Source organism: Choristoneura fumiferana, chromosome 26, assembly GCF_025370935.1.
Source record: "Choristoneura fumiferana chromosome 26, NRCan_CFum_1, whole genome shotgun sequence".
Lineage (NCBI taxonomy): Eukaryota > Metazoa > Arthropoda > Insecta > Lepidoptera > Tortricidae > Choristoneura > Choristoneura fumiferana.
The window spans coordinates 90,731-116,750 of NC_133497.1; the positions used below are offsets into that span (position 1 = coordinate 90,731).

The 26,020-nt window shown below is 39.2% G+C and overlaps 3 protein-coding genes across 6 annotated transcripts in view; 1 reads left to right on the plus strand and 2 right to left on the minus strand.

Annotated features, from left to right (window-relative positions):
- Nucleotides 1–764: 764 nt before the first annotated feature.
- On the minus strand, nucleotides 765–18,506 carry LOC141443082 (uncharacterized). The gene is made up of 8 exons (XM_074108293.1): nucleotides 18,184–18,506; nucleotides 11,487–11,543; nucleotides 9,410–11,134; nucleotides 6,927–7,075; nucleotides 4,454–4,567; nucleotides 2,415–2,579; nucleotides 1,325–1,334; nucleotides 765–897 (listed from the first exon to the last, which is right to left on the minus strand). The coding sequence occupies exons 1-8, from the start codon at nucleotides 18,417–18,419 to the stop codon at nucleotides 765–767; spliced, it is 2,589 nt and encodes an 862-aa protein (XP_073964394.1). The 5' UTR covers nucleotides 18,420–18,506.
- Nucleotides 18,507–18,827: 321 nt separating this feature from the next.
- Nucleotides 18,828–20,971, minus strand: LOC141442945 (uncharacterized). Its single transcript, XM_074108142.1, has 2 exons — nucleotides 20,543–20,971; nucleotides 18,828–19,921 (listed from the first exon to the last, which is right to left on the minus strand). Exons 1-2 carry the CDS (start codon nucleotides 20,697–20,699, stop codon nucleotides 18,909–18,911), a joined length of 1,170 nt encoding a protein of 389 aa, XP_073964243.1. The 5' UTR covers nucleotides 20,700–20,971; the 3' UTR covers nucleotides 18,828–18,908.
- A 3,048-nt stretch (nucleotides 20,972–24,019) lies between these two features.
- The window catches only part of LOC141442949 (uncharacterized), a 42,169-nt gene continuing 40,168 nt past the window's right edge, over nucleotides 24,020–26,020 (plus strand). Inside the window, exons 1-2 of one of the 4 annotated variants that reach the window (XM_074108150.1) lie at nucleotides 24,020–24,128; nucleotides 24,646–24,728. In XM_074108150.1, the coding sequence (XP_073964251.1) occupies nucleotides 24,653–24,728 (76 nt within the window). In that variant the 5' untranslated portion in view covers nucleotides 24,020–24,128; nucleotides 24,646–24,652. Of the gene's footprint in view, nucleotides 24,129–24,160; nucleotides 24,393–24,645; nucleotides 24,729–26,020 lie in introns of those variants that run through there. The other 3 variants (XM_074108154.1, XM_074108155.1, XM_074108157.1) reach the window with 3 other exon arrangements.

Sequence of the window (26,020 nt, forward strand, 5' to 3'; positions counted from 1 at the left end):
TCTCGGCTGGAATAGCAATTGCTGGCTTCGTATTAGTTAAACGGACTCGCAAGCTCGTCCGTTTAATACTCATACTCAGCCAGCAATTGCCTACTTCCAGGCCACGACAATAATCTACTATTGCCATAGTTAATTTCAGGTAATGCAAAATATTCACAAAATTATTCTAATTATAAATAAACCCGCGTAGCTCACCCAAAAACAGTGACATTCGACATTTCGGAGACCTTACGCCTACACTAGCGCCTCTAGCGGCGAATTCATACGCGATAGCCCTCATTGTGTACGACTACGCCGGTATTGGCTATACTACAGCCAGTATTTAAATTTGAAGATTTGACTTTATGCACTAGAGTCTAGTGCACAAAATCAAATCTTCGTCTAACACCAAGGCAATCAGGTGTCAACAGCCACAAACAAAAAAAGTATTTAATAATTTTTAATTTATATAAAACTAAAAATCAATCAAAATAATGTTGCAACCCATTTTCCCCTCGACGTGTCTGTCCACCCTCGCCACACCGGCTCGGGTGGATATGAACGTCTCGGGTAAAATGACTCATCTTATGCTCTTGTTGTACAAACTACTATTGGTCATGATCCGTCATGGCGACAAAATATAAAGAGAACTGACGTTGACATGAGGGTTTGCGCTAGTGTCGCCCCCTGCGCAGAGCTTTGCGTAATATTCCGTATTGTTCGTTGTATCGTTTGGATTAGCAAGAAATGATTACACCTAGGACGGGTTGAATGTTTAGTTGTGGTCACTTCCTCCTCTTGGTGCTGAGGGTGAGGGGGGAGGAAGTGAGGGAGGTGGCGGCGCGCGTGCGCGCGAACTTGCGCGTGATCGCCGAGTAGGACGGCGACGCGGACGGAGTCGCGCGCCGAGGGACCGACCTGGAACAGAATGTTTCAAAGTCAATGTCACAACAGTCTGATGTTTAAACGTTAAGGAACTGTGAAGTTTCAGAATACGGTATTTGACAACTCCTGATTTTGCCATATCTTAATATTATTATGAAAGTATAGATATACAGATAGTGTTTAGCGAAGAGAAAATTTAAATCGGTTGAAAATTGGATTTATAGTGATTTTTTGAAAAATCTATATACCTGTCTCTTTCTCAAACGCTTTTCTCTATGCAGCAAGTATGGCGGTACTGGCGTGTGACGTCACATGCCAGTATGTCTTTCTCTGTCTAATCTTGAATTTCAAACCTTTATAACTTTGTTATTTGTAAAGGTAGCTTGAAAATTGTTTTTCTATTCGATAACAGGCATTGTGTAGTTTTAATTTATAAAACATATACAAAATAGTCAAATACCGTATTGCCGCTGCAATATAATGTTTCCGCATATTTAAAAGCTTACAGCATTTTTACAGCTCAGTTGTTGGGTATCTAATAGTAGATTATTGTCGTGGCCTGGAAGTAGGCAATTGCTGGCTGAGTATGAGTATTACTAATACGAAGCCAGCAATTGCTATTCCAGCCGAGACTAATAAAAAGCTTTTCTCAAAAATGATGAATAATTCTGAAATAGACTAAACTTTTTCTCAAAATATATCGTAACATTTAATTTTATTCCAATTATTTTTCTTATGCTTTCCCACCTTTTTACATTAAAAATAAACTGCAGGTGTATTTTTCACCGAAAACACCACAAGCTATTTCAGACCCAATAGAAAAGTCCGAAGTTCCAACAAAATATCTGATACCGCCATTAGACTTGGCTGTATACGACTTGTGCCATCATTTCCATTACCTTTTTAACTTTAAAAAAAATTGTGACTGATTGCAGGCGCGCTAATTCATTATTGTCGAGCTAGCGCGCCTGCAATCTTTTTAACTTTTTAATTTTTCGCTGACCATAAACTATGCACTTCACCTTCTGATATGTAAAGAATAATGTCAACTTTTACGGACATTTTTGAGAAAAAATATTAAAAAAAACATAGTTTTGAGTAGGCACCTCTGCCCCTCTCGACCTCCAGAAATTTGGTTTTTGATGCCCCACTCCACCCCATATCGAAATACAGTAGGTCATTATTGATTGTGCAAGAATAATACAGTACTATATTAAAATAATTTATTACATATTATTATTAGTTCCTTCCTGCCCTCAAACGAACCTGTAGCCTCGGGCGGCTAGTGCTTGTCCGGCGGGGGTTCATCAGCCGGGGGTTCCTCAGCCGGGGGTCGCGCGGCGCGATGAAATGTCAAAGAGTGAAGCAAAGTTCCCTTTATCGTTAGCATCCGTGTCTTCAAACTGACCTGTAGCCTTGGGCGGCGTGTGCTTGTCCGGCGGGGGTTCATCAGCCGGGGGTTCCTCAGCCGGGGGTCGCGCGGCGCGATGAAATGTCAAAGAGTGAAGCAAAGTTCCCTATATCGTTAGCATCCGTGTCTTCAAACTGACCTGTAGCCTTGGGCGGCGTGTGCTTGTCCGGCGGGGGTTCATCAGCCGGGCGTTTCGGGGCCGGGGGTTTGTTCGGGCGGTCGCGCGCGCGGGCGGACGCGGACCGCACGACGGGCGCGCCGTAGATGGAGTTGCGGCGCGGGGGCCCGCCGGTCTTTAGTTGCCCTACGGACAATACAAAATGCAGATCTATTTCAATAATGTTTTCACTTCTCATGCTCGTAAAGTTGGTATTTATGCTGGATCTAGGCGACATAAAATGACTTTTTTATGCACTAGTGCATAAAATAAAATCTTCGTCTAAGACCAAGGTAATTACGTGTCAACAGCCACAAACAGAGAAGTTTTTTTATACTTTTTTTAATACATTTTTTATTTATATAAAACTAAAAATCAATATCAAATCAATCAAAATAAATCACTAAAACTAAAAAATATATAACTATATAGTAATGCATGAAAAATAAAATTAACGTAGTGAGTGAACAATTGTTTTCACTGTTGCTATTTCATTTCCTCGCCATTGAAGTGAAAAGCAGAGTGTAAAACTCGAGCATTAAATCCATTTTACCTCGACGTGTCTATCCACCCTCGCCGAACCGGCTAGGGTGGCTTTATGACCGTCTTGGGTAAAATGGCTCGTTTTATGCTCTTGTTGTGCAATCTACTATTTTCCACCGAACTTGTCGGACAAGTTTGTCTTGCTTTCTCAACTTGCTTATTGAAGTTTGCTGAAGCTTGTTGAGAAAAGAAAATGAGTCACCGTTTCCAACAAAGATGTGCGAGGATCTGTTCTTCTCTTCATGGACCAATAGAAACGCTATCGAAAATACAAACTGAGACATGGATGCACAGAAAAACCAGAAAAAAGACCACCACTGGGAATCGAACCCAGGTCCTGAGCAATCCGTGCTGCGTGCCCCTACAACACGCTGGACAGGAATCTAGACACGAATTTTTCCTATGCATACATATCTCAGGTTGCTTATTTCTACTATGCTACTTAAGCAGCAGCACTAGCGACATCTATGTTGCGTCGAAAGACCGTCACACTCTTTCGGAATCAACCGCTCACCCAGACAAGAGATGTCGCTACTAAGCAATCAAATTATGATTGTTTTTTGGAGTCTTTTTGTATTTTTTATTTCAACTCCAATTTTGTTACTTTTACGGGTACCCCGTGAAACCATATCCGAAAAGTAAAAATTTGGAGTTGAAATAAAAATACAAAATAGACTCCAAAAAACCAACCAATAGAAACACTTCATTTACCCGGCTTCGCGCCGCTCAGCTGTTTCCACCAGAGCTGTGCTGTGCGAGGATAAGTAAATGAAGCGTTTCTATTGGTTCATTGAAAACGGTTCTCTAATTTTTTCGCAGAGAATTGTTTCGCCGAATATTACTTCCCAACCGACTTTTCGCATAATTTCATTTCGCCGATCATCGCCAACTTATTAAAATGTTTAGTTTTATTACCCAACCTCACAGTTACCAACTGTACGTTTGGCCTGTTTGTTATAAAGTCACTTTTCAAAATGCCAACTTTCGGTTAGTAGAATGAATGTTTTGTTTGGCGTAATATTCATTCCGTTGTACAACGTTTCCCAAATGTTTTATTGAATAAGGGTTCCGTTTCGTAGACAGGTAGACAATAGGCGATCTTATCGCTAAAAAGCGATCTCTTCCAGACAACCAATTACTCAGAAATTAATAAATATGAACAGACTAATGCCTGTCCTTCTCTCTATCTGTCTGTCCGACTATCTGTCTGTCTGTGTCTGCCCGTCTGTCTGTCCGTCTGTCTGTCCTTCTATCTGTCTGTCCGTCTGCCTGTTCTTCTGTCTGTCCTTCTCTCTGTCTGTCCGTCTGCCTGTTCTTCTGTCTGTCCTTCTGTCTGTACGACTACCTGTCTGTCTGTCTGGGTGTGTGTGTGTGTGTGTGTGTGTGTGTCTGTGTGTCTGTCTGTCTGTGTGTCTGTCTGTGTGTGTGTGTGTGTGTCTGTCCCTCTCTGTGTAGTGTGTAGTGTGTAGTGTACTGACCGGCGGCGGCGGCGGCCCGCAGGCGGCTGACCTGTTGCGGGGGCAGCGCGAGGCGCCCCAGGGACGGCAGCACGTAGCGGAGGTAGCGGTTGCGGAGCGAGTGCCACGAACGATCTGTACAATTACGACAATGGTCACTAACACGGAAAACCGGCCAAGAGCGTGTCGGACACGCCCGAAATAGGGTTCCGTAGCCATTACGAAAAAAATAACTAATATCTTTCTAAGGATTTCGTATTTTATACGGAATCTTCCTAGTTTAGGTATATTTTATACCTTAGGCTGCTATTTAAGAGTAAAACTACTAATAATTCTCAAGCAAACTTAGCCGTTATAGTTTCCTTGAAAGTTTGATATACTTACTACCATCCTGATTTTTTTCAAATTTTTCCACCCACCGGTTTAGATTTTAGAGGGGGGGGGGGGACGCTCGATTTTAATGAAAATTTGCACTTTAAAGTTGAATATTTCGCAAACAAATCGCTGAATCGAAAAATCGTTTTAGCAAACCCCTAATGGTTTTAAAAGACCTATCCAACGATATCCCACACTATAGGGTTGGGTGAGAAAAAAAAATCACCCCCACTTTACGTCTATGGGAGGTACCGTAAAAAAAAATTTTTTTTGTCTTTTATTGTACCATTTTGTCGGCATAGTTTACATATATATCCATGCAACATTAGAGCTTTCTAGCATTGATAGTCCCTGAGCAAAGCCGCGGACGACGGACAGAGGCAGACAGACAGACATGGCGAAACTATAAGGGTTCCTTTTTTGCCATTTTGGCTCCGGAAGCCTAAAAAGACCCTAAAGGTTACTAAAGTGGCCCTGTGAATGACACAGAATAATTTGTATGCCGCCGTATAGTTCCCACCTACAATTTATTTAACTTCACATACTTTTATACTGCCCTAAGCCGAAAGGCGATATCTCAAAAAAAAAATACTTTTCTATCATTTGTACCATGTGATGCAGAATGTTTTAAGCTACACAATAGTATTAATTCATCATCATCATCATCATCCCAGCCTATACACGTCCCACTGCTGGGCACAGGCCTCCTCTCAGAACAAGAGGGCTTGGGCCATAGTTCCCACGCGGGCCCACTGCGGATTGGGAACTTCGTACGCACCATTGAATCGCTTTGCAGGTTTGTGCAGGTTTCCTCACGATGTTTTCCTTCACCGCAAAGCTCGTGGTAAATTTCAAATGTCATTCCGCACATGAATTTCGAAAAACTCAGGGGTATTAATTACCTACTCATAAGTGTTTTTTTTTTAGATAGCACCTTCTGGCTTAGGAAGGCGGTATACGTTAAAATAATCAATCAGGTCTTTATTGTGAGAAATAAAGCAAGTTTTTAGGGTTGCGGAGCCAAAATGGCGAAAACGGAACCCTTATAATTTCGTCAAGTCCGTCTGTCTGTCTGTCCGTCCGTCCGTATGTCACAGGCATTTTACTCGAAAATTACAAGATGTATATCAATGAAATTTGGAGTACAGATGTCTTGTCAAAGCCGCTATTTAGTTTTGTAGTTAAATTACAAAAATAAATATTTATAGGGGGGCACTCCATATACACGTAACAAAAATTGTTTTTTTTTTTAACAGATCAACGTGTGGCACATAGTTCGACAGCTCTTTTGAAAAGATAGTAAGGTTTCTCTAAAACTTTTTTCATTAGGTAAGTGAAGATTTCCGGAAATAATCGTAGTAGTAGTAGCAAAAATTGTGTCCCCCCCCCTCTATCTTGTAAACCGTTTGTCCAAAAAATATGCAAAAATATGGAAAGGTAACGCTTAATAAATACTTTCAACGAAAATTGCTTTCAACATGATCGGATATACCGTTTTTGAGTTATTGCCGAAAAACTGCGCTTCTCAACAAAAGTGCCGTGAAGATACGCTCTTTTTCAGGTAATAGATTTTAAGACTGTAGTAAGTGTTTTAATTGTGTTATAACGCACATAATATTACTTGTTTTTTTTTCGTAATGGCTACGGAACCCTATCTTGGGCGTGTCCGGCACGCTCTTGTTGTGTTTTAATCAAGAGTTGCATGATTAAATTACATTTCAACAAAAAATAAATCACATTTTTAGTTTCTACTTAGGTTAGGTTAGGTTTTGCAGGTGGTAGGACCTTGTGCAAGGTCCGCCCGGATTGCTACCACCATCTTGCTCGCTAATCCTGCCGTGAAGCAGCAGTGCTTGCACTGTTGTGTTTCGGCGTGGAGAGTAAGACAGCCGGTGAAATTACTGGCACTTGAGGTATCCCATCTTGGCCTCTAGGTTGGCAACGCATCTCTTACCATCAGGAGACCCACTTGCTCAGTTGCCATCCAGTAGAATAAAAAAAAAGGTATTAATTATGGCGAATATTCAGGTCGGTAAAAAAAAAATTTTTTTAACCCATGTTCGGCCTGTCTCTAGTTACTGAGCCGTTCACTGCGGAACCGCCCTCGTGTACCACTCACCCTGGCCAGTGATCCGCTTGTAGTCGGCCTGCAGTTCCCGCCAGAGCGCGTTCCCGTTGACCCTCCGCTCGCGGTCCCCCGTCGACACCCAGGCCACGATGGCGTGGTCCTCCAGACTGGTGTACTCGCGCCCCGGCGGTACGCTCGACCTACACAAGTTAATTGGTAATAGTAAATTTTTTTTCGCTTCTCATGCTCTTACAATGTTACTTTAGTCTCTGCGTATCGGGACTAAAGCTCCTTTTTATTCTCTAGGGATTAAAGTTTTTTTTTAAATTAAGTTGGAAGCCCCTAAACAGGTGGTTGTGAACAGAGGATTTTTAGGGCGTGAAAATAACCTCAAAATGGCAACTGTGCAAAAATATTTAAAAAAAAACTATTTAATTTCGTGAAACACAATTCATGATTAAGAATATGAATCTATTCCATTATATTAAGGATTAATTCATTTTTTTATGCATAGTCCAATTAGTTTTTAAATAGTTTTCAATTTTGAAACTGTTCGCTAAATATGCAAGCATTTAAAGCACCACTTCAAACAAATAAAAGAAAAGAAAATACCGCGAAACAATTTTTTTTGCCTGTCCATTAGTCGAGCGTACGTTTTTAAAAATAACATTGTAATTTTGAACAGAACATTGTTTTTCCTCGCATTCAAAGTGAAAAGAAGAGTGTTTAACGCGAGACTAGACAACCATAATGCCACGTACTCGAACTATAGCCACCCTCGCTCTGCTCGGGTGGCTAAATATCTCGTGTCATTATGGCATGTTTTAGTCCCTTGTTGAACAATCTACTATTATTTTGTATTATTTAATAATTAATGTTTTAAACTTTCGTGATTTTCACTCATAGTCAAAATACCACAAACGGGACTTATCACGCTAAAACACACGAGTAATATTTACCTCGACGTGTCGACCACATTACAGTTGCCGTGGTCACGAGTAGACTGAAGTGTTGAGTGTCAAGTCTGCCTAGCAGCGCGAGTCCTTCGAACTACCCGCACTTGGTCACTTTTATTAGTCACCCCATCACACCGACACACAACACTAACAACGTCCGATCGTCCCTCCGAACATTCATCCCGACGCCGACACTTATTTATAACAGGATTCCATGAAGACGAAAGCTTATATCCAATATAAGCTTATATCCTTGTGCAAGGTCCGCCCGGATTGCTACCACCATCTTGCTCGCTAATCCTGTCGTGAAGCAGCAGTGCTTGCACTGTTGTGTTTCGGCGTGGAGAGTAAGACAGCCGGCGAAATAACTGGCACTTGAGGTATTCCATCTTAGGCCTCTAGGTTGGCAACGCATCTGCAATACCCTGGTGTTGCAGTTGTCTATGGGCGGTGGTGATCTCTTACCATCAGGAGACCCACTTGCTCGTTTGCCATCCAGTCGAAAAAAAAAAAACCCAGTTTTTTATTTCAATCGCTTCACGTACCATTCTTGAGTAGAAATGACGTTCCGTGGAGAGGATTTTAGGATTGTGAAGCTCAATCCAGTGGTCTGGTCCTGACCCCAATAAATAATCGGCTATGGCTGACTTATTCACTGGGCGATTTTTAACAGCTGCAATATGTTCCTTGACCCTCTCAGCTATTAAGCTGTAATGTGGTCGAAACGTCGAGGTAAATATTACTCGTGTGTTTTAGCGTGGTAAGTCCCGTTTGTAGTATTTTGAGTATTTAATAGTTATTTTTTCTCAGAGAATTAGGAAGTTGAAGTGGCAGTGGGCTGGTCATATCTGTCGAAGAACCGACTGCCGCTGGAGTTAACGAGTTGTTGAGTGGAGACCGCGTCTTGGCAAACATATGTGTGGGACGCCCTCCAGCCAGGTGGAGTGACGATCTGCGGAAAGCTGCTGGTAGAAGCTGGATGCGTCTAGCCGAGGACAGGGCGCAGCGCTCTTTGGGGGAGGCCTATGTCCAGCAGTGGACTGCTATGGGTTGATGAAGATGATGACTTTTTTTAGGGTTCCATAGCCACAATGGCAAAAACGGAATGCTTCAAATAATTAATTTAATCAGGCGTTACTTTGCGAAGGTCCATATCAATGAACAAAAATCATTTCTTTGCTATCCGCGACCTTATGATAGCTATAGACTACCAGATGTTAGACTCAACATGATGGTGTATGGTTGTGTTGCGCAGAAGATGAGCTCTGGTTGTGTTCGAAACGCATCTGTATTGTGCTGGTGGTGATAGATGGGTTTATGTGATTTGTGTGTGTCCTTACAGTGTGGAGGTGGAGGAACTGCATGAACACGTGTATCTTGCATAAACTTAGCTATCATAAGGTCGCAGAAGAGCAAAGAAATTATTTTAGTTCATTAATACTATTTAATACCTATTTATTTTGGCATGAATTCAAAATAGTCAATTTATGTGGATGACTTTTCATTTGTACCGAAAGACAATAAATCGAATAATTCCTTCTTTTCAAGTTATTTAAAACACTAAAACATATTACTCACGCTCTAATTTTCACAGGCTGCGCCGTCATGCTTCTGACAACGGCCGACTTCATCTTCTCAACTCTTTCATCGACCTTTCCTTCTTCAACTTTGCCTTTCTTGGTCTTCTTCAAATTAGCTTTTCCCGCATTCCGCTCTGTCTCTTTCGCAGCTTTCTTTGGAGAGCTTCCTTTTTTTGACGTCACAAACGGACTATCACTAGAATCACTCCCTTTATTTTGCTCTTTAAGTGCTCTCACCGGGACTCTAACTCTATCAGAGGACCTAGTTCTTCTAACATCTTCTGAGCTAGCAGCTTGTACTGCATTACCTTCCTTATTTTCAGTGGATTTGTTCTGCTCTTTAAGAGGTCCCGGACCTCTGATAGAAGACCGAGTCGTCCTCTGCTCTTTCTCTGTCACAATACTGCTTGTAGTTTCTTTATCCCGTTCTGCGGCGCTCGCCCGTTGTTTCGACTTTCTTGCGAACTGTTCTCTGACCTTCCTTTTGAATTCTGTGTCGGAGTCAGTCGTGTCCTTCGAGCTGTCTTCATTCAGAGCTGGCTTAGGTATATTACGCGGCTTGATTCCACTTGAACGCGATGTAATGCTAGTAAAGTGTTCCTTATCATTGTTCCATAGTTTTCGCCTCTTTGGTTGGACAATATTCTCTTTATCCGTTTCAGAGTCCGCAGCCCTGGCTAGTTTGGTGCTGAGACGCATCCGGTATCTCTTCTCTGGCGTCACCTCAGCCACGCTGCGGAGCCCTAAATTCCTGGCAAACTCTTTAAGAGACATCTTCTGCAGCAGCAGGTTCTCTAACGGCTTGCATCTCTCTATGGTCACTAGAGGATTCAACCTGTAGAACACCCTTTTCTTATATTCTTCGTCGTTGTCGAATCTGTCTAGATCTCCGATCCCCCTTTTAGCGAGGTATCTCCTCAGCAGGATGACATCATCTTCATCGATCACCAGTTCTTTAGCTAGCTCAGAGCAGTTACTCTGCTTATCAGATTCTTCTGTTTCACTGACTCCCACTAGCAGCCGTGCCCCACCCCTCTTACTAACATTATTATTAGTTGCCTTTTTAGATTTCTGCTTGTGATCCTTGTTTGGGACCTGTTTGTTCTTAAGTTTTCTAGGTGACCTCACTTGCTCTTCACTAGAATCTCTATTTTCTACTTTATTATCTTTTCTAACTTTGGAGGCGGTGTTGCGAGTTGGACGTTTAGTTTCTTCTTCAGTGGTCGATTCAGCGCTGTCTATGATCAGTTTATCAAGTTTCTGTTTCTGCAACTTTTGCAATTTACTGTAGTCTCTATTTTCTATTTTATTATCGTTTCTAATTTTGGAGGCAGTGTTGCGCGACGGACGCTTGATTTCTTCTTCACTGCTCAATTCAACACTCTTTTCGACTAGTATTTTATGGTTTTGTTTCTGAATCTTTCGCAATTTACTCGAGTCTGCGTCTTCTATTTTATCTTTTCTTACTCTGGAGGCAGTGCTGCGTGTAGGACGCTGGGTTACTTCCTCACTGCTGGATTCAACATTCTCGTTGACCTGTTCATTGTGGGTCTGTTTTTGCAATGTCTTTTTGACGGGAGACTTGTCTAAACGTGTCTGGGGTGACTCATCGCTGTATATTATTCGTCGTTTGCGGGGCGAGACCGGGGCGGGGGGAAGGGGAGGGGCGGGCAGAGAGGGAAGGACCAGCTTGTCTCTGTAATCGTTGGCGTTCACGTCACATCTGCAATAATACAAAAAATCATGACTCGAAACCTTAAGAAATTTCAAAATTTTATCCCTATCCCGCGGGAATATTGGAATAAACATACATATTCCAGACGTCCAGCTACCCACATACATACCAAATTTCATGACTCGAAGCCCAGCGGTTGTTATTTCGAGATTTTATCCCTATCCCGTGGGAATATCGGGATGAAAAGTAACCTATGTGCTATTCCAGACGTCCAGCTATCTACGTACCACATTTCATCCAAATGCGTCCAGCCGTTTTAGCGTGAAGGAGTAACAAACACACACACACACACACACACACACACACTTTCGCATTTATAATATAAGTAGAACTACTTTACCTGCTGTGGAGACAGCAGCCGTGGTGGCGGGCGCGCGAGTCGCGGTCGCGTCGGGACCTAAACAAATAATCACAAATTAATAAATCATCGAATCAGGCGTTACTTCGCGGAGGTCCATATCAATAAACTAAAACAATTACTTTGCTTTGAAGGTAGAAAAATAGTAGATTGTACAACAAGAGCATAAAAGGAGCCATTTTACCCGAGGCGTTCATATAGCCACCCGAGCCGGTACGGCGAGGGTGGATAGACTACGGCGAGGGTGGATATGGGGTTTAACGCTCGAGTTTTACACTCTGCTTTTCACTTCGATGGCGAGGAAATGAAATAGCAACAGTGGGAACAATTGTTCACTTACTATTACTCATGCATTACTATATAATTATATTTTTTTTACTTATTGATCTATATTGATTGATTTCATTGATTTTTAGTTTTATATAAATTAAAAAAATATGTAGAAACAATTTCGTTTTTGGCTGTTTACACATAATTACATTGTCTTAGACGAAGATTTTACTTTATGCACTAGAGCATAAAAAGTAATTTTATGCCACCTAGACCGAGCATAAACACGAACTTTACGAGCATGAGAAGTGAAAAAAAAGTTTTTATGATAAACCTAAAACAATGCACAACAAGTTAATATTCAATTTCATCATGATTACATTAAAAAGAAAAAAAACATTAATGTTTAACTAACATCTGCCGTCTGGTAGTTTTGTGTTTAACTGCGTCAGATAACGACCTGCAGATCTTTACTTAATGACCATACTCAGTGACGTCAATTAACGATCAGTAATTAGGGCTACCGTTTTCGCGCTCACCAGTTGGCGCCACTGTAGACTGCCAAAACTAAAAGGAAGAAAATAAGTCTAGTGGTCTAGAACTCTATTAAGTAGCTAATTTAAAGTTCAACTGTCGGGACCCATTTCTAAGAGTTTTTGAGGGTCACGATTTAAATGGGTCCCGACTGTTAACCTTTAAATTAGCTACTTAATAGAGTTGTAGACCTTTTGGCAGTCGGGTTTTTTATGTGAAAACGGTAAATTGAAAGTATTATAACCATATATATTTAGAATGGGCTAATTATTAGCTTTCATTTGATACCCATATTGTTACAACACAAAATATATTTTTTCATTCCTCCGCCATATTTCTTTCGCAGACGCCATATTGAAATATTATATAGCCTATGTCACTCCGACAGTTATGACGAATCCAATGATACCTCATATGTTAAAATCCGTCTAGCCATTTAGGCTGCAGCGAGGACCAAATAAATTGACCTACATTCCCACATACATACATACATACATAAGCTCGAAAAACATTACCCTCCTTGGGGCAGTTGGGTAAAATATCGAGCATGCCACGTGTTGCGTAGTCCCGTTTTGTTCGGAAAAAAGGGAGGACAAAGGTTTCCGAAAGACAAAACTTTCTCAACACACACATTCATTGCCCCATTTATTAATAACCCTCCTTCGGGCAGTCGGGTAAAAAAGGTTTTGTATTGATATGAAACTAGATATATTATGTTAGAGGTACCTACTATTTTGATCGTTGTTATCATGTCAAGTAAGTATAATTTGATATGCACTTGTCTACTTAGTACTTTGGTTTCAAAACGTACTAAGAGTCTATGACTTTGTAAAGGAATCAATTTAATAACTGATGAAGGTTTTCCTACCCCCACTGTACCATGTACTTACATATAAAGGGTCAGCCTTAGGGTTCTCAAGAAATACAGTTGTCTGACGCGCACAATTGTCACTTAACTGAATGGCAGTGTAACCTAGTATAACTAACAAACACATTAGGGAGGTGATTAAGGCGGAGGGGGGAGTACGACTCAATTCTAAGCGTAATTAATGTTGTTTTAATTACAATTAAAGTGTATTATTACTAACTTCACTTTTTGTCATATTTTTTTGGACGAACTGGCAGATTGACTTTCATATTTATAATATTTTATGCGATAATAGACGAGCGAGAAACAATAACTTAGAGAGACACTAGCAGCACACGCCGATCGAATGTTTTCGCCAAATATTCAGCTTTTGACTCGGCCAGGATACACCCAGAATATACTATTCTTTGCATGTGTACATGAATGAAACGTTTTTGTTTTCAATAATTTAATCAAAATTAACAATGTTAACTTCTTTCTCTAGTAGTACAGTGTTCAGTTTACTAATACAGTTTTCACTAGTATAGTGTTCACTGACACATTTTTCACTAAGCAGTGTTCATTGGTACACTGTCCATTAGTACAGATTTCACTAGTACAGTTTTCGATAATACAGTTTTCTCGAGTATAGTATATATGTTTACTAGTACACTGCTTATTAGTAAAATTTTTACTAGTAAATATGAGAGAGAGAGAGAGAGATACTACACATATTCAACACACATAAAAATACATTAGATGGAAAAAATAAAAATAACATTGAATAGTATAAAGTGAACCCCACTCAGCATAGTGTTACGGCAAGCCGCAACGCTGTGTTTCATATGCATATAGTATAGTGTTACTAGTACAGTTTTAACTATGTAAGAAGGTATAGTGTCTTGTGTAATGTCTGTATGCTGTGTAGATGTGCATTGTGCAGGCTGAAAATCAGCGGTGAAGCATAGTCCGCACCGCACATGGTGAGCCTGAACCTTTTGCCTCATAGTCATAGCTGAGCATGTACCTTCTCATTAATACGTGTTTTTTTTATTAGCAATAATAGTTATTTGTGTCACAAGGGAGCAAAATGGTGTATTTACGGCGAGGGCGTACATTGAATCCAGAATGTAGCGAAGGATTCTACAATAGAATCGGGATTCAAGTGTTAACGCCCCAGGTGAAAATAATGTTGCTCCCGATTAGCTCGTACAACTTTTCACACCTAGCATTAAGAAACTTGAAAAAAAAAAAACTAAATATTATCAAAGAACAACCAGCATAGAAAATGGCGTGGCTTTACAATTATCAACTTCAAAAAATGGCATTTGCAATAAAACACTTAGAAAAGCCTTGAACAGAAAAAATGCACTTTGCTCCCTCTCGCCAGGGAGGAAAAGTTACTTTTCTGAAGGAGAGGTATGAAAATGTTTTTTCTTTCTTTCTTTCTTCAGTGTTCATCTTCATCAGCACAGTTTTCTCTAGTACAGTGTTCACTAGTATTTTCACCAGTAAACTTTACTAGTACAATGTTCACTAAATCACTATAGTATCCTGTTTAATAGTACACTGTTCACTATTCCATGAGGGCATGATTAAATTTCATAAAGGCAGTGAGAAGAATAGATCTTATAACAGAAATAAAGAGTGCAATATAATTATTACAAGTTCCCATGCAAAAGTAACATTTAGTAAATTAAATTTGTGTCAACCTTTTGGTTCACACAAGTGAAGCCAATAGCTAGTTCACTATAGTTTTTATAGTAAGTAGTAAAAGTAATAATGCACAGCAGATGCACAATAGATGACGCTTAAATGCTGTTCCTCAAATATATGTATTCGCATTAGCACATATTTACTTATTAAGTTACTAGCTTTTGCCCGCGATTTCGCCCGCGTGGAATTCGGTTTTTCCAGGATAAAACGTAGCCTATGTCACTCTCTGGCCCATAAACTATCTCTATGCCAAAAATCACGTCGATCCATTGCTCCATTTGGACGTGAAAGACGGACAAACATACAAACACACACTTTCGCATTTAAAATATTAGTATGGATTACCAATTCCTACATTTGTAAATGTGCAAATCGTCACCACCTTTAAAATTGAAGATTTATATTCAAGGCTAAATTTTAAGATCGAAGATTGCTTTTAATTACTGACGAAATATGACATAAATATAAATATGTCATAAATATAAATATGACATAAATATAAATATGATATAAATATAAATATTCATTACAGCCATACTGTTTAAATAATACATTTAATTTATATCAGTTCAGCAATTCCATCCATCCCAGCCTATATGCGTCCCACTGCTGGGCAGAGGCCTCCTCTCAGAACAAGAGGGCTTGGGCCATAGTTCCCACTCGGGCCCAGTGCGGATGGGAACTTCACACGCACCCATTGAATTCTTCGCAGGTTAGTGCAGTTCATTTATTACCAGGGTAAATGAAGCAGATAGAAGGCAGTGGAAAGCATAGGGGGAGGCCTATGCCGTAAGGCACACCGAGCAATGAGACATTCTAAATCTAAAACTAAGCAGTCTTTTAAGGCAAATATTGTATGAAAGTTTGAAATATATATATATATTATATACCTCGTTGAGTTTCTTGCCGGATTCTTCTCAGCAGAGGTTTTCCGAACCGGTGGTAGATTTTTTTTTTGACATTCATAAGTGCTTGTTATAGCCTAAATTGAATAAAGATATTTTGACTTTGACTTTTGAATAAAAGGCTCTGTTAAGTATTTATTTTTATCCTACTAATCCTACTAATCTTACTAATATTATAAATGTGAAAGTTTGTGTGTGAGTGAGTAATGTTTGTTTACTTCTTCAGGCTGAAATGGCTAGGTGGATTTGATGAAATTTGGCAAGTAGTTTATAATCTGGATTAAAAACATAGAATACTTTTATCTCAATTTTCCCATAGGTTGGGGATAAAATCTCGAAATAACAACCGCTGGGCTTATAGTCAGTAAATTTGGCATGTACATAGCTGGAACTTTGGAATAACGCAAGGACATCCTGATATTCACAGAGGCAGGGATAAAATCTTGAAAATTCAACTGCTGGCTTTGAATTTTGAATTTTGGACAGTTGTTTTTAACACAACCTCAATGAAGATCATGATGGGTATAAATTTTAGGAATTCCAAGGGAATTTTGTAAAATCCCCGAAATTCAATTGTTAAATATAAAGCTGTGGAGCATCAGAGTTGGCCTTAGCAGAGGGTTAGGGATTCAAACCAGCACCTCGGGTTTTTAGAATTTGTGTGAAATTACATTTAATATTTATATCATGCTTTACAGTGATAATTTTTTTTTTTTCTCTTTTTTTTTGAGGCTTGAACACTTCAGGTGATCATGTCAGTCTCATGGGTGCTCGCTCATGTTTCCTACGCAAGGGACAAATTAAATTAAAATTAAAAAAATGGTAAATGCAAATGGCTTGTCAGATGTTGGCTCTGAGAGCCAACAATTGACCTGGCCATTGTGCATGGGGCCCCAAACCCCAAGTACCCTTCTCCTCGAGTCTGAGTACCGAGCACATTCCAACAACAAATGGACAAGTCATCTACCTTCCGGCAACTCTCACACAGAGGTGACGGTTTAACTCTCATCATGTGTAAGAAATTGTTTGTTGGGATGTGTCCGGAACGTAAATAAAATATTATGAGGAAACTTGCACAAACCGGCAAAAAAATTTAAGTGTGGGAAGCAGTTGCATGGTGTTGTTACAACTCAATTCCCACCGGGTTGCCTAAATTTTTTTTACTTGACATACATACATCCCACATTACCATAACATACAATATTTTAGTCCATAACCTGGCTAATGTCTTGCAAGTGAAGTAAAGATATCGTTCAAAAAGAAACTCAAACTTAAACTGAGTCTTTATTGTGCTAAGGGGCTGTTTGACCATCCATTGATTAGTGTTAATAACGGTAATAAATAAAAGTATTTATTTAATAGTTTGTTTAAAAATTCTGCATAGGTACATAACAAATAATAAGTACAATCAAACTATCAAAAGGGAAAGCGACTCAGCTTATGCCTGCACCTTGCAGATCAAAGTCCCTTGGCTAACAGACGCTGTTTTTCAGTCACCCCCATAAATTATAACCCTAATAAATACCATCAATACACATGCACATTTGTTTTTACATACTTTGGTGATTTTTTACATGAAGACATCACATCAAAATTGAGTTATTGAGTCAAAAGAAAAGCGGAAAATCATTTTCCACATTCCTCCCCATTCTGCACACCAAGTAACCAGGCCTTACAATGTCTTTGAAAGTCTGTCAGGGACGCACTACTTCTTACTGGAGGAGGTAACTGACCGTTAAATGTGATGCTGTCTCCGTCTATTCAAGCAAAACAAGTAGAGACGGCATCAATCATTGAACCGTCAGTTAACACTAATCAATGGATGGTGAAAACGGTGTTTTTTTTCTAAGTCTCGCTTTATACAAAAGGAACATTGAAAAAGGTGAAGTGGTGGACCACAATATAACTGTAATTATTGCTTTTAGAGAAAAGTTATTTGATGATCGGTTTTTTGGAGACTTTGTATTTTTTTATTTTGTTTTTTTTTTCTGGGTTTTTTCTGTGATCCATGTTTCAGTTGTACATTACAAAAGTTATTTTGGACACTTATTTTGATGCATTCTGCGAGATTCCGTTGCTAAAAAAAATGTATTGTCAACAAAACATCAAAAACAAATAATTCTACACCCTGAAAGTGCTTGCTGTTTCTGCCTCTGACGATGAAGTCATTGTATTTATGTGACCCTTTTTGCTATACATACACCAACCAAAAGCTTGGATAGTGATAATTTTTTTTTTAACTAAAACATTCCTTTTTAAGTAAAAAATTGTAACAAAAATAAATTCGCGTTTTACAATCTTAATCCAAACAATACAAGCCTTTTCATACTCAAAGTAACTGGTCAAGAATCCCAAACGGTACAACAAACTTTGCCGCGTAGACAGTCAAAAAAAGTGCAAACATTACCTCCTGCGATGCCGTCGTTTCCGCCGCGGCAGGGGCGGCCCGTCGCGCACAGGGCCCGGGTTACCACCAGACAGAGCCCTCAGCCCCCGCAGGACCTTCGCAGTACTCGCCAACTCTAGCTTGCCTCCCCTGAAGAACAGAAAGCGCGCGCGTTCCTTAAAACCCTCCACGCGCCCGTTCCGTGTATCCACCTCGCACCATCTCCCGCGCGCGTAGATGTAATACTTCGCCGCCATTACCCACTGCACTTTTCATAAGTAAAACAACTAAACTTTCTTCATAAATACGTGACCGAAAAAAAGCGGCGCGTCCTCTTATAACAAGAAAGTGACGTTAGTTTGGCGTTTCGTTTTTTTTTCTGGCGTCAAAGCTGTTTGAGACAATGGTAGTAACGCTTGATGTTACATCAAACAGTATCAATCGTTTTTTTATCACTAAAAATCAGTATTTTAAAAAACGATCCAGCTTTTTTTGAAAAAACTTCCAAAATTCCATCCAAGTTCGATTTTCGGTACGTTAAGCGTTTTTTTTTTTTTGAGTAGCGTGTAGTCGATTCTTTTGAGTGGATTTCTATCAACTTTCTATAACTTTCTTTAAAAAATTCAAAAAGCTATTTTGAAGGTTAAATTGAAGGAGAAATCAAAAACAAACAATACAATGTATTCATGAACATTCATATAGCTTTCTTTTCTTCTACAACACAATTTTGTTTTGATAATCAACATTTATTTATTCCTAGCTTTCAAACCACCTTTCTTTAAACTGCCACCAGCTTGTAGTTCACTCTTCAAAGTATGTTTCCAGCTCCGCTTATGCTTGGTCAGAGAGTAACTATGCATAAACCTCTTATCGCAAACATCACAGGAGTACGGAGTCTCATTCGTATGTCCCCGTTGGTGTTTAGTCAAATTCCACTTCACTGCAAACCTTTTGTTGCAAACTCCACAGGCATAAGGTCTTTTCTCTCCATGAATCATTTCATGGTTGATCAATGTGGACTTCTTGTTGAATCGCTTACCGCAACACTGACAAACGTAAGGCATTTGACCAGTGTGCACTCGCATATGGATCACCAAGTCATACTTTGTCCTGTATTTCTTGCTACAAGTGTCACAGGTATATGTTTCTACTTTACGAGGCCGAGAAGCATGAGTTCGTTTGTGTCTATACAAATGTGAACTTTGGAAGTACTGTTTACCGCAAATTTCACAGTTGTACGGCTTCATTCCGGAGTGAATTTGTTCATGTAAGGTTAAATTAGACCTTGCTTTAAACTTCTTGTTGCATATTTTACAAGAGAGTGGTACGGTTAGTTTGTGTAGCTTTAAAGCTTTTCTAGAACATGATCGTAGATGACTTACTATTTTCATTCTGAGCATGAACGATAAGCCACAAAAGTCACATATGAATGTTCCTTTCTTACTGCAGATGTTAATTTTTTTGGTCAGTATTTCATAAATATTTTCAGAGTTGGCAATATGAGCATCATTTTCTTTTAATTTGGGGCACTTTGTTTTGAGTGTAGCTACATTCTTGCCAGAATGTTGTTCCTTATCCAATAGTATTCGTTCTAGATGGACAGTACAAGGCCTAAACAAGAGCTGTTCTTTACCATTACCATCCTTGGCTAATTGGCATCTCTCATCAGAATAGCTTTCTTCACTGTTAGCACCGTTGCCCGTACCAGCCAGTTCTTCATCACTCAACTCTTCTTTCACAACAGTCACCTCAAATTTAGCTGAAACAAACAAATTACAAATTTGATTACTTACACAATACCAATCAAATGTTCTAAACTAACTTAGGTATGATTTTAACAAAAAATATCTGCTTCAAAAAACTTTTTCTTCCTTGTAACGTAATACCGTATGGTATTTTTTGCACAAATGAAAATGGACCAAACAAAACAAGCATTTGCACCCTATTAAAAATACTGTTTAAAGTATAAAAAAATATATATCAATTTCCCAAATTGGAAATACTCAAAGGTTTGAGTTGAGGTCAGGGGGATATGTTTTAGAAAACACATTGCATGTCTCTCGCTAGGTACTTATGATTTTCAAATCACCAATCAGCCACATATTATCTATCTATCAGTGTGCAGTGTTGCATAGGTTATTTACGAGTTTGCGCATTGAAAGAGAAATCGTCCCGAATTGATTCCTAGCAGTTATGAAAAATTGGCAACCCTATGCACAACTCCACATTGGACCTTCTACCTTCAAACGCTGCATGGCGCAAATCAAGACAAGAACCTCACGAGGCAATTAAGTCTTAAAGAGAGCTATATTTAGTAGTAAGATGTACTACACAATGATAACTAGACGATGGAAACATGATAAAGTGCTTAGTTGCTCACGTCCTAATCTAAAAGCGACATCTTGTGGTTGCAGCACCTCGGGGCCCACCAATAACTCCTGCTTGACCTCGTGGTCCGCATACAGCCCCTCCCTCTCGGCCGCCGCACTCACACCCTCCCATGCCTCTTCTTTCACTTTTACGCCGGAGTCCCACATGCTACGGCAGTAAACTATGGTATCTAATCTACTTGTCGAAAGCTACAATCCTACAATCTAGGTATTCCAATCATTGTAAACCGATTTGTTAATTTTAATTTAAAGTAACTTTAAGTATAAGTTTACAAATTCCTTGGTTGTGTTAGTTTGATTTTGTTTGTTGACAGTTTTTTCGTTGCTTGTGCTTTTGAAACTTGCCGATGGTTGACTTTGATTTGATAGTCTTTTCTTTTATACTATTTTAACGATTTTAACCAATCAAATTCGAATCGTTTCTGAAAATTAAACATGATGAGCCGTGTCGCGATTGGTGTTTGGGAAAATCTGGTCCGAATCGTACTGTGTTAACTGTTGTGCACTGCATGTAGTGCTGGTACAAATTGATGTTAAAAAGGTTTAGGGTTTTTGAAAATTAACTGAAGTAGTCTTTTTCAACTTTTTTATTAACATTAATAGATTGTTATGATAAGTTGAAAGTCATTCAAGACATGTTATTATTGATATTGACGAATTTAATTTAATATAGGTGTTGTTGTTGTTTCTTTAAAAAAAATAAAAAAATATATAGGTGTAAACGTGTGATTTGGACTCAGTAAAAACGTCATTAACTAGACTGACATGACAGTAGACATGGGTAATCTCAACTCCGCGAAGTGATCTGACTCACTAGATCCAGCTCCGGTGTCGGTACCGAATCCGCTTATTGAATCCGACTCCTTTATTGACTCCGGTTCTTTTGAGCGATTATTAATTTATCTATGGCCGATCCGCCCGGCTCGGTTCGGTCGGTCGGTGTCGGTACGGTACTGCGGTGCCCCACCCGCTGACTGAACTGAAGTACAGATTCGTGAGAGAGAGGAAGATTCGTTCATTAGTCCAAGTCCGAGTACCGAACCGAACCAACCAACCAAACATAGATAATAAGATCCAAGTCCAAGATCCGATCCGCAGGGCTACTACGAACCGAACCGAACCGAACCGACCAACCAAACATAGATAATAAGATCCAAGTCCAAGATCCGATCCGCAGGGCTACTACGAAACTCCACAATCGAAGTTCGTGTCGTGCGGTCCCTCTGACACTTATACTATTTAATACGAGAGCGAGAGGGACGGTACGATACGAACTTCGAGTTTCATAGTAGCCCTGCCGATCCGATCCGAGCCGAGCGAGAGCGAAAGCCGGCGGACGGAGCGAGTCAGTGTGAGTGAGCGTGACGGCGATCACGAGCGAGGCGAGCCGCTCGATCCAGTCGGAGTTAGTAACTCCGGAGTCAATAAGATTTGAAAGGAGTCATTAAGGGATTCGGATCCGCTTGAGGATCTGACTCTTTTGAATCTTCAGATCCGGATTTACCCACCTCTACATGACAGCGACGCGACAGTGTCACAGTGACAAGCCAGCCAAGAGGTCACGCCAGTGTTGCCACTTTAGTAATTTTGTCGCTAATCTAGTGACTTTTATAACAGTACAGCGATTTTCTGAAATCTTAGGTCGCTAGAAATTTAGTGCCTTTTAGTGAAAATTGAAGGTTTTCGAACAATTTTCCGAATTCATAGTAGCGGGCAGCAAAACTCTGTTAATGGATACCTCAAGCGCAGGAAATGCATGTAGCAAGCAACATCGTCTGATATTGACATTTTGCTACTTGATGGGTTTTTTACCTATTTGTTATTTTAAGCTACAATAGATGGCAGTCGCAAAAAGTTATAGTGAATGATAAATTTACAATTTTAATCTTTCTTTATGTTCATATCGAAAATAATATATATGTATATAAGCACTTTATTGGATTTTTTTAACTAAGCAAACTAAACTAGCAGACAGCTCCTAATGTCAAATATTTTGTTATTTACACATTACTCAATTGAAATATAAATAAATGTAAATGAGTAGAGCGGTCAGGGTAACTTTAAGTCATAATTGTCATAAATCATTAAAAAGAGCCAATTAACGCACTTTAAATAAAAATTTAAGTGTCATAATTTTTCCGAACTTTGTTTAAAATATATATATGTATTTTATATAAAACTAAAAAATCAAAGGATTTAAGAATAAAATAATTAGTTCATTTATGATGGATTACGCTAGAGTGAGAATAAAATACATTGTTTTTCCTCTAATATATCACTGAGCCCGCCGGCTTGACAAGGTTTGTCAAACGTGTGGATCAGTCATTATATATTAAATGTTACGGAACAACATAATATAATATTGTAATTGATGCCCTTAGAGCAACGCGGCCTTTCGCCGCGTTTCTCTCTGTCAAAGTACAAGCTCAACTGGGCATACGAATTTTATAAAACAAGGTGCGCTTCGATTTCAAACTAGACTTTACTAAACCGAATCGAGTGAACGTTGCAGTGCTAAAAATGCCGAATTGGTTCAGTTTTCTGCTGCAAAAAGAAAATTGGAACATCAAGCTTGCAAAAGAATGGTGTTACATTACATTTCACATACTTAAAGTAAAATTGTTATCGTTTTATTGCTATTTAATGACTTAACAAAAAAGTCGTACATTTTATCACAATATTTGTCGATTCATTACCAACATCGAGTCCGCTCTCCCGTACAAATTTCGTATCGTACATCGGTCAAGCGATAAATCCGACTTCTCGCGATGAACAACACGTCAATGTGTGAGTTTTGAGTCATCTGTACACGAATTATTAGTGTATTGTTGGATTATTTATGTGTGTTACGTACGTGTCATTACAGTCAGTTGGCAGTTTTGTTTTTGCATGTAAGTGTGCGGAACTGCACTTGTTTTGCACATTTCCCCCGCAAAAAAACGCCAGAACTGTTTTAATAATCTACCGCTAAGGCTACTCCCTTCCGATAGGAAGCCCGCGTTGCTCTAAGTTGATGCCGTACTATAATATACTATATATATAACTACTACTACCGTATTTTATATATAACTAGCTGATGCCCGGCGGCTTCGCTCCCGTTTCTTTTTTTCCACACAAACTTAGTCATATAGATTAATTGGGTGATATTTGTAAATATAGATTTTTAGGATTAGAGTAAGTTAGTTTTAGTTGTTTTTTATTTATTTCTGTTAATTAATTTATTTGTTTGTTTAAAATAAATCTATTGCAAATATTAAATAAGTAATATAATAGATTAAAAAAATGCATTATATCACTCTTTAAATAACACAATGTCAATTAAATATTTAAGTCATTGTTTGAATGTATAATGTGTAGAGTAGCTTTTAGTGATTTCTAGCTATTTTTCTTTTAGCAAATAAATAGACCCGAATCCGAATCTAGTGATTTTCAAGCTCGACTCTAGTGACTTATTTGTTTGCGAGACGGCATGGCAACACTGGTCACGTCATTCACTCGATTTGATCAAAAAAAAAAAAATCTATTTACCTATCGCTTATTGTGAATAAATATTCTAGAAATCGACAGTAAATTTATGTAAGTAGTCATTAATTTAAATACAATAAGAAATACAGTGCTTTGCATTACCGAAGTTTGTGGTTATCACTCTGAAATCCGTAAAAACAACCGTGTTAAATAGTGGAACTAATTATTTCGCAATATTTATTATATTACAAACGGAAGTGCATTTGTGATAGCTAATCTTCGTTATTATTAGAGTAGAGTGAGTTTTTAGCATCCATCTGTATAATTTGTTTAATTTGATAGACATTTTGCAAACACAGTGGTTTGAGAATTGAGGTATGTACGTATCAAAAATTGGCTATCTTTTTGACCGAAATCGCTTCTTGTTTATTTGAAAAATGGAACTAAATGATCACTCTTATGCTTTAAAAAGTTAGGCAGTTTTCGTTTTGGTACAATATTAGGCAATTACATTAAAAATGCAGCTGTTATTTAATTTACAAATGTTTTTCCTTGACATTTAGGCGTGAGAACTGTACTCTAATCAGTAGAAAAGTGCCCTTTATAGCATGATGTTCTTTTATTTCAGCAGCAGAATGGCAGACCAGGGAATAACTGAGATTGTGCAGGACTCAAGATATTTCCAGTTTGTCTATACCACATACATCATCGGTAAGTCCAGAGACTAGCGAGGCAGACCTTTGGGCATTTATTTATTTATTTATGGAGTACATCCACATCATGTATATAAGATATTTTTAGAAGTGATTTGGACGACACCGTAAATCAAAACACAATTGAGTTTCTCTGTAAGAAAAGGTTTATTATGTTAACATATGTATTACACATATATTAGAACTACGCAAAGGGCCATGGAAAGAAGCATGCTGAAAATAAACAGGAGACAAAAAATTAGAAGCAAAGACATACGAGACAAATCCAAAATACAAGATGCACTCACTCAAACTCTAAAACTTAAATGGCGGTGGGCGGGACACTTAGCTCGATACAAGGACAAAAGGTGGACAATACTCACAACTAAATGGAAGGGTCCCATTGGAAAAAGAAGAGTTGGCAGACCCTATAAAAGATGGACAGATGACATAGTGGAGTCAGCCGGACGAGACTGGCTGAAAAAAGCGGAAGATAGGGAGACTTGGAACAAGCTGGAGGAGGCCTACACCCAGAGAGGGGTCCAAATCTACGGAAACTAGTACTAACACAAATAAATAAACTAAGGAATTACTAACAATACTAACAACTTGCTAATTATAATTATAAAGGAAAATAAGTAGAGAAACTCCTGTAAGTAAGTATTTGGAAATAAAAGGCTTTATTATTATTATTCTCTTTATTTATTTTTTATTCTTAGGGTTAGGTTTTTATAATAGTTATAAGAAGTAAAATACAGAAAAGTACATACAAAATAAAAATATTATAAAAACCTAACCTAGTTTGCCGCCGGTAACGGGGTAGGGCCCAAGCTACCGGTGGTCAGGGCCGCAGAGTGAGGAACCTCCGGACGATGCGTGCCGTGTCCAGAAGTACCGCCTTCTGTATCTGGCCCTTGATCCAGCCATCTAGCGAGAGTCTCTTGAGATGTTGGTCGAGACTCTTCGCTATTAGACCGTTTGCCGAAACGACTATCGGGACAATGATCGTCGAGTCAACATCCCACATAGCAGTCACCTCGTGAGCCAAGTCAAGGTACTTGCTGAGTTTGTCCTTCTCGGCCTTCACGAGGTTCTCGTCATGTGGGATGGTGATATCAACGAGCACTGCCTGGCGGTTTGATCGATCTGTCAGCACGATATCAGGCTTATTGGCTACAATAGTCCTGTCCGTGATGACAGATCGATCCAATAGAGCGTGGCACGACCATTTTCAAGAACTGGCGCAGGGACATACCTAAATTATTATTATTATGAAACACAAGGTACATGTAGTGTGTTGGGTAAACACCC

Coding starts and splice junctions, on each gene's coding strand:
- LOC141443082 (XM_074108293.1), bottom strand. CDS start 18,419: ATGGCGGCGAAGTATTACATCTACGCGCGCGGGAGATGGTGCGAGGTG. Junction 7,076..9,409: donor CAGCCTGTGAAAATTAGAGC/GTGAGTAATATG, acceptor TAACTTGTGTAG/GTCGAGCGTACCGCCGGGGC. Junction 2,580..4,453: donor GCGGGCCGCCGCCGCCGCCG/GTCAGTACACTA, acceptor TATTGTCCGTAG/GGCAACTAAAGACCGGCGGG.
- LOC141442945 (XM_074108142.1), bottom strand. CDS start 20,699: ATGTGGGACTCCGGCGTAAAAGTGAAAGAAGAGGCATGGGAGGGTGTG. Junction 19,922..20,542: donor TGTCGCTTTTAGATTAGGAC/GTGAGCAACTAA, acceptor TGTTTGTTTCAG/CTAAATTTGAGGTGACTGTT.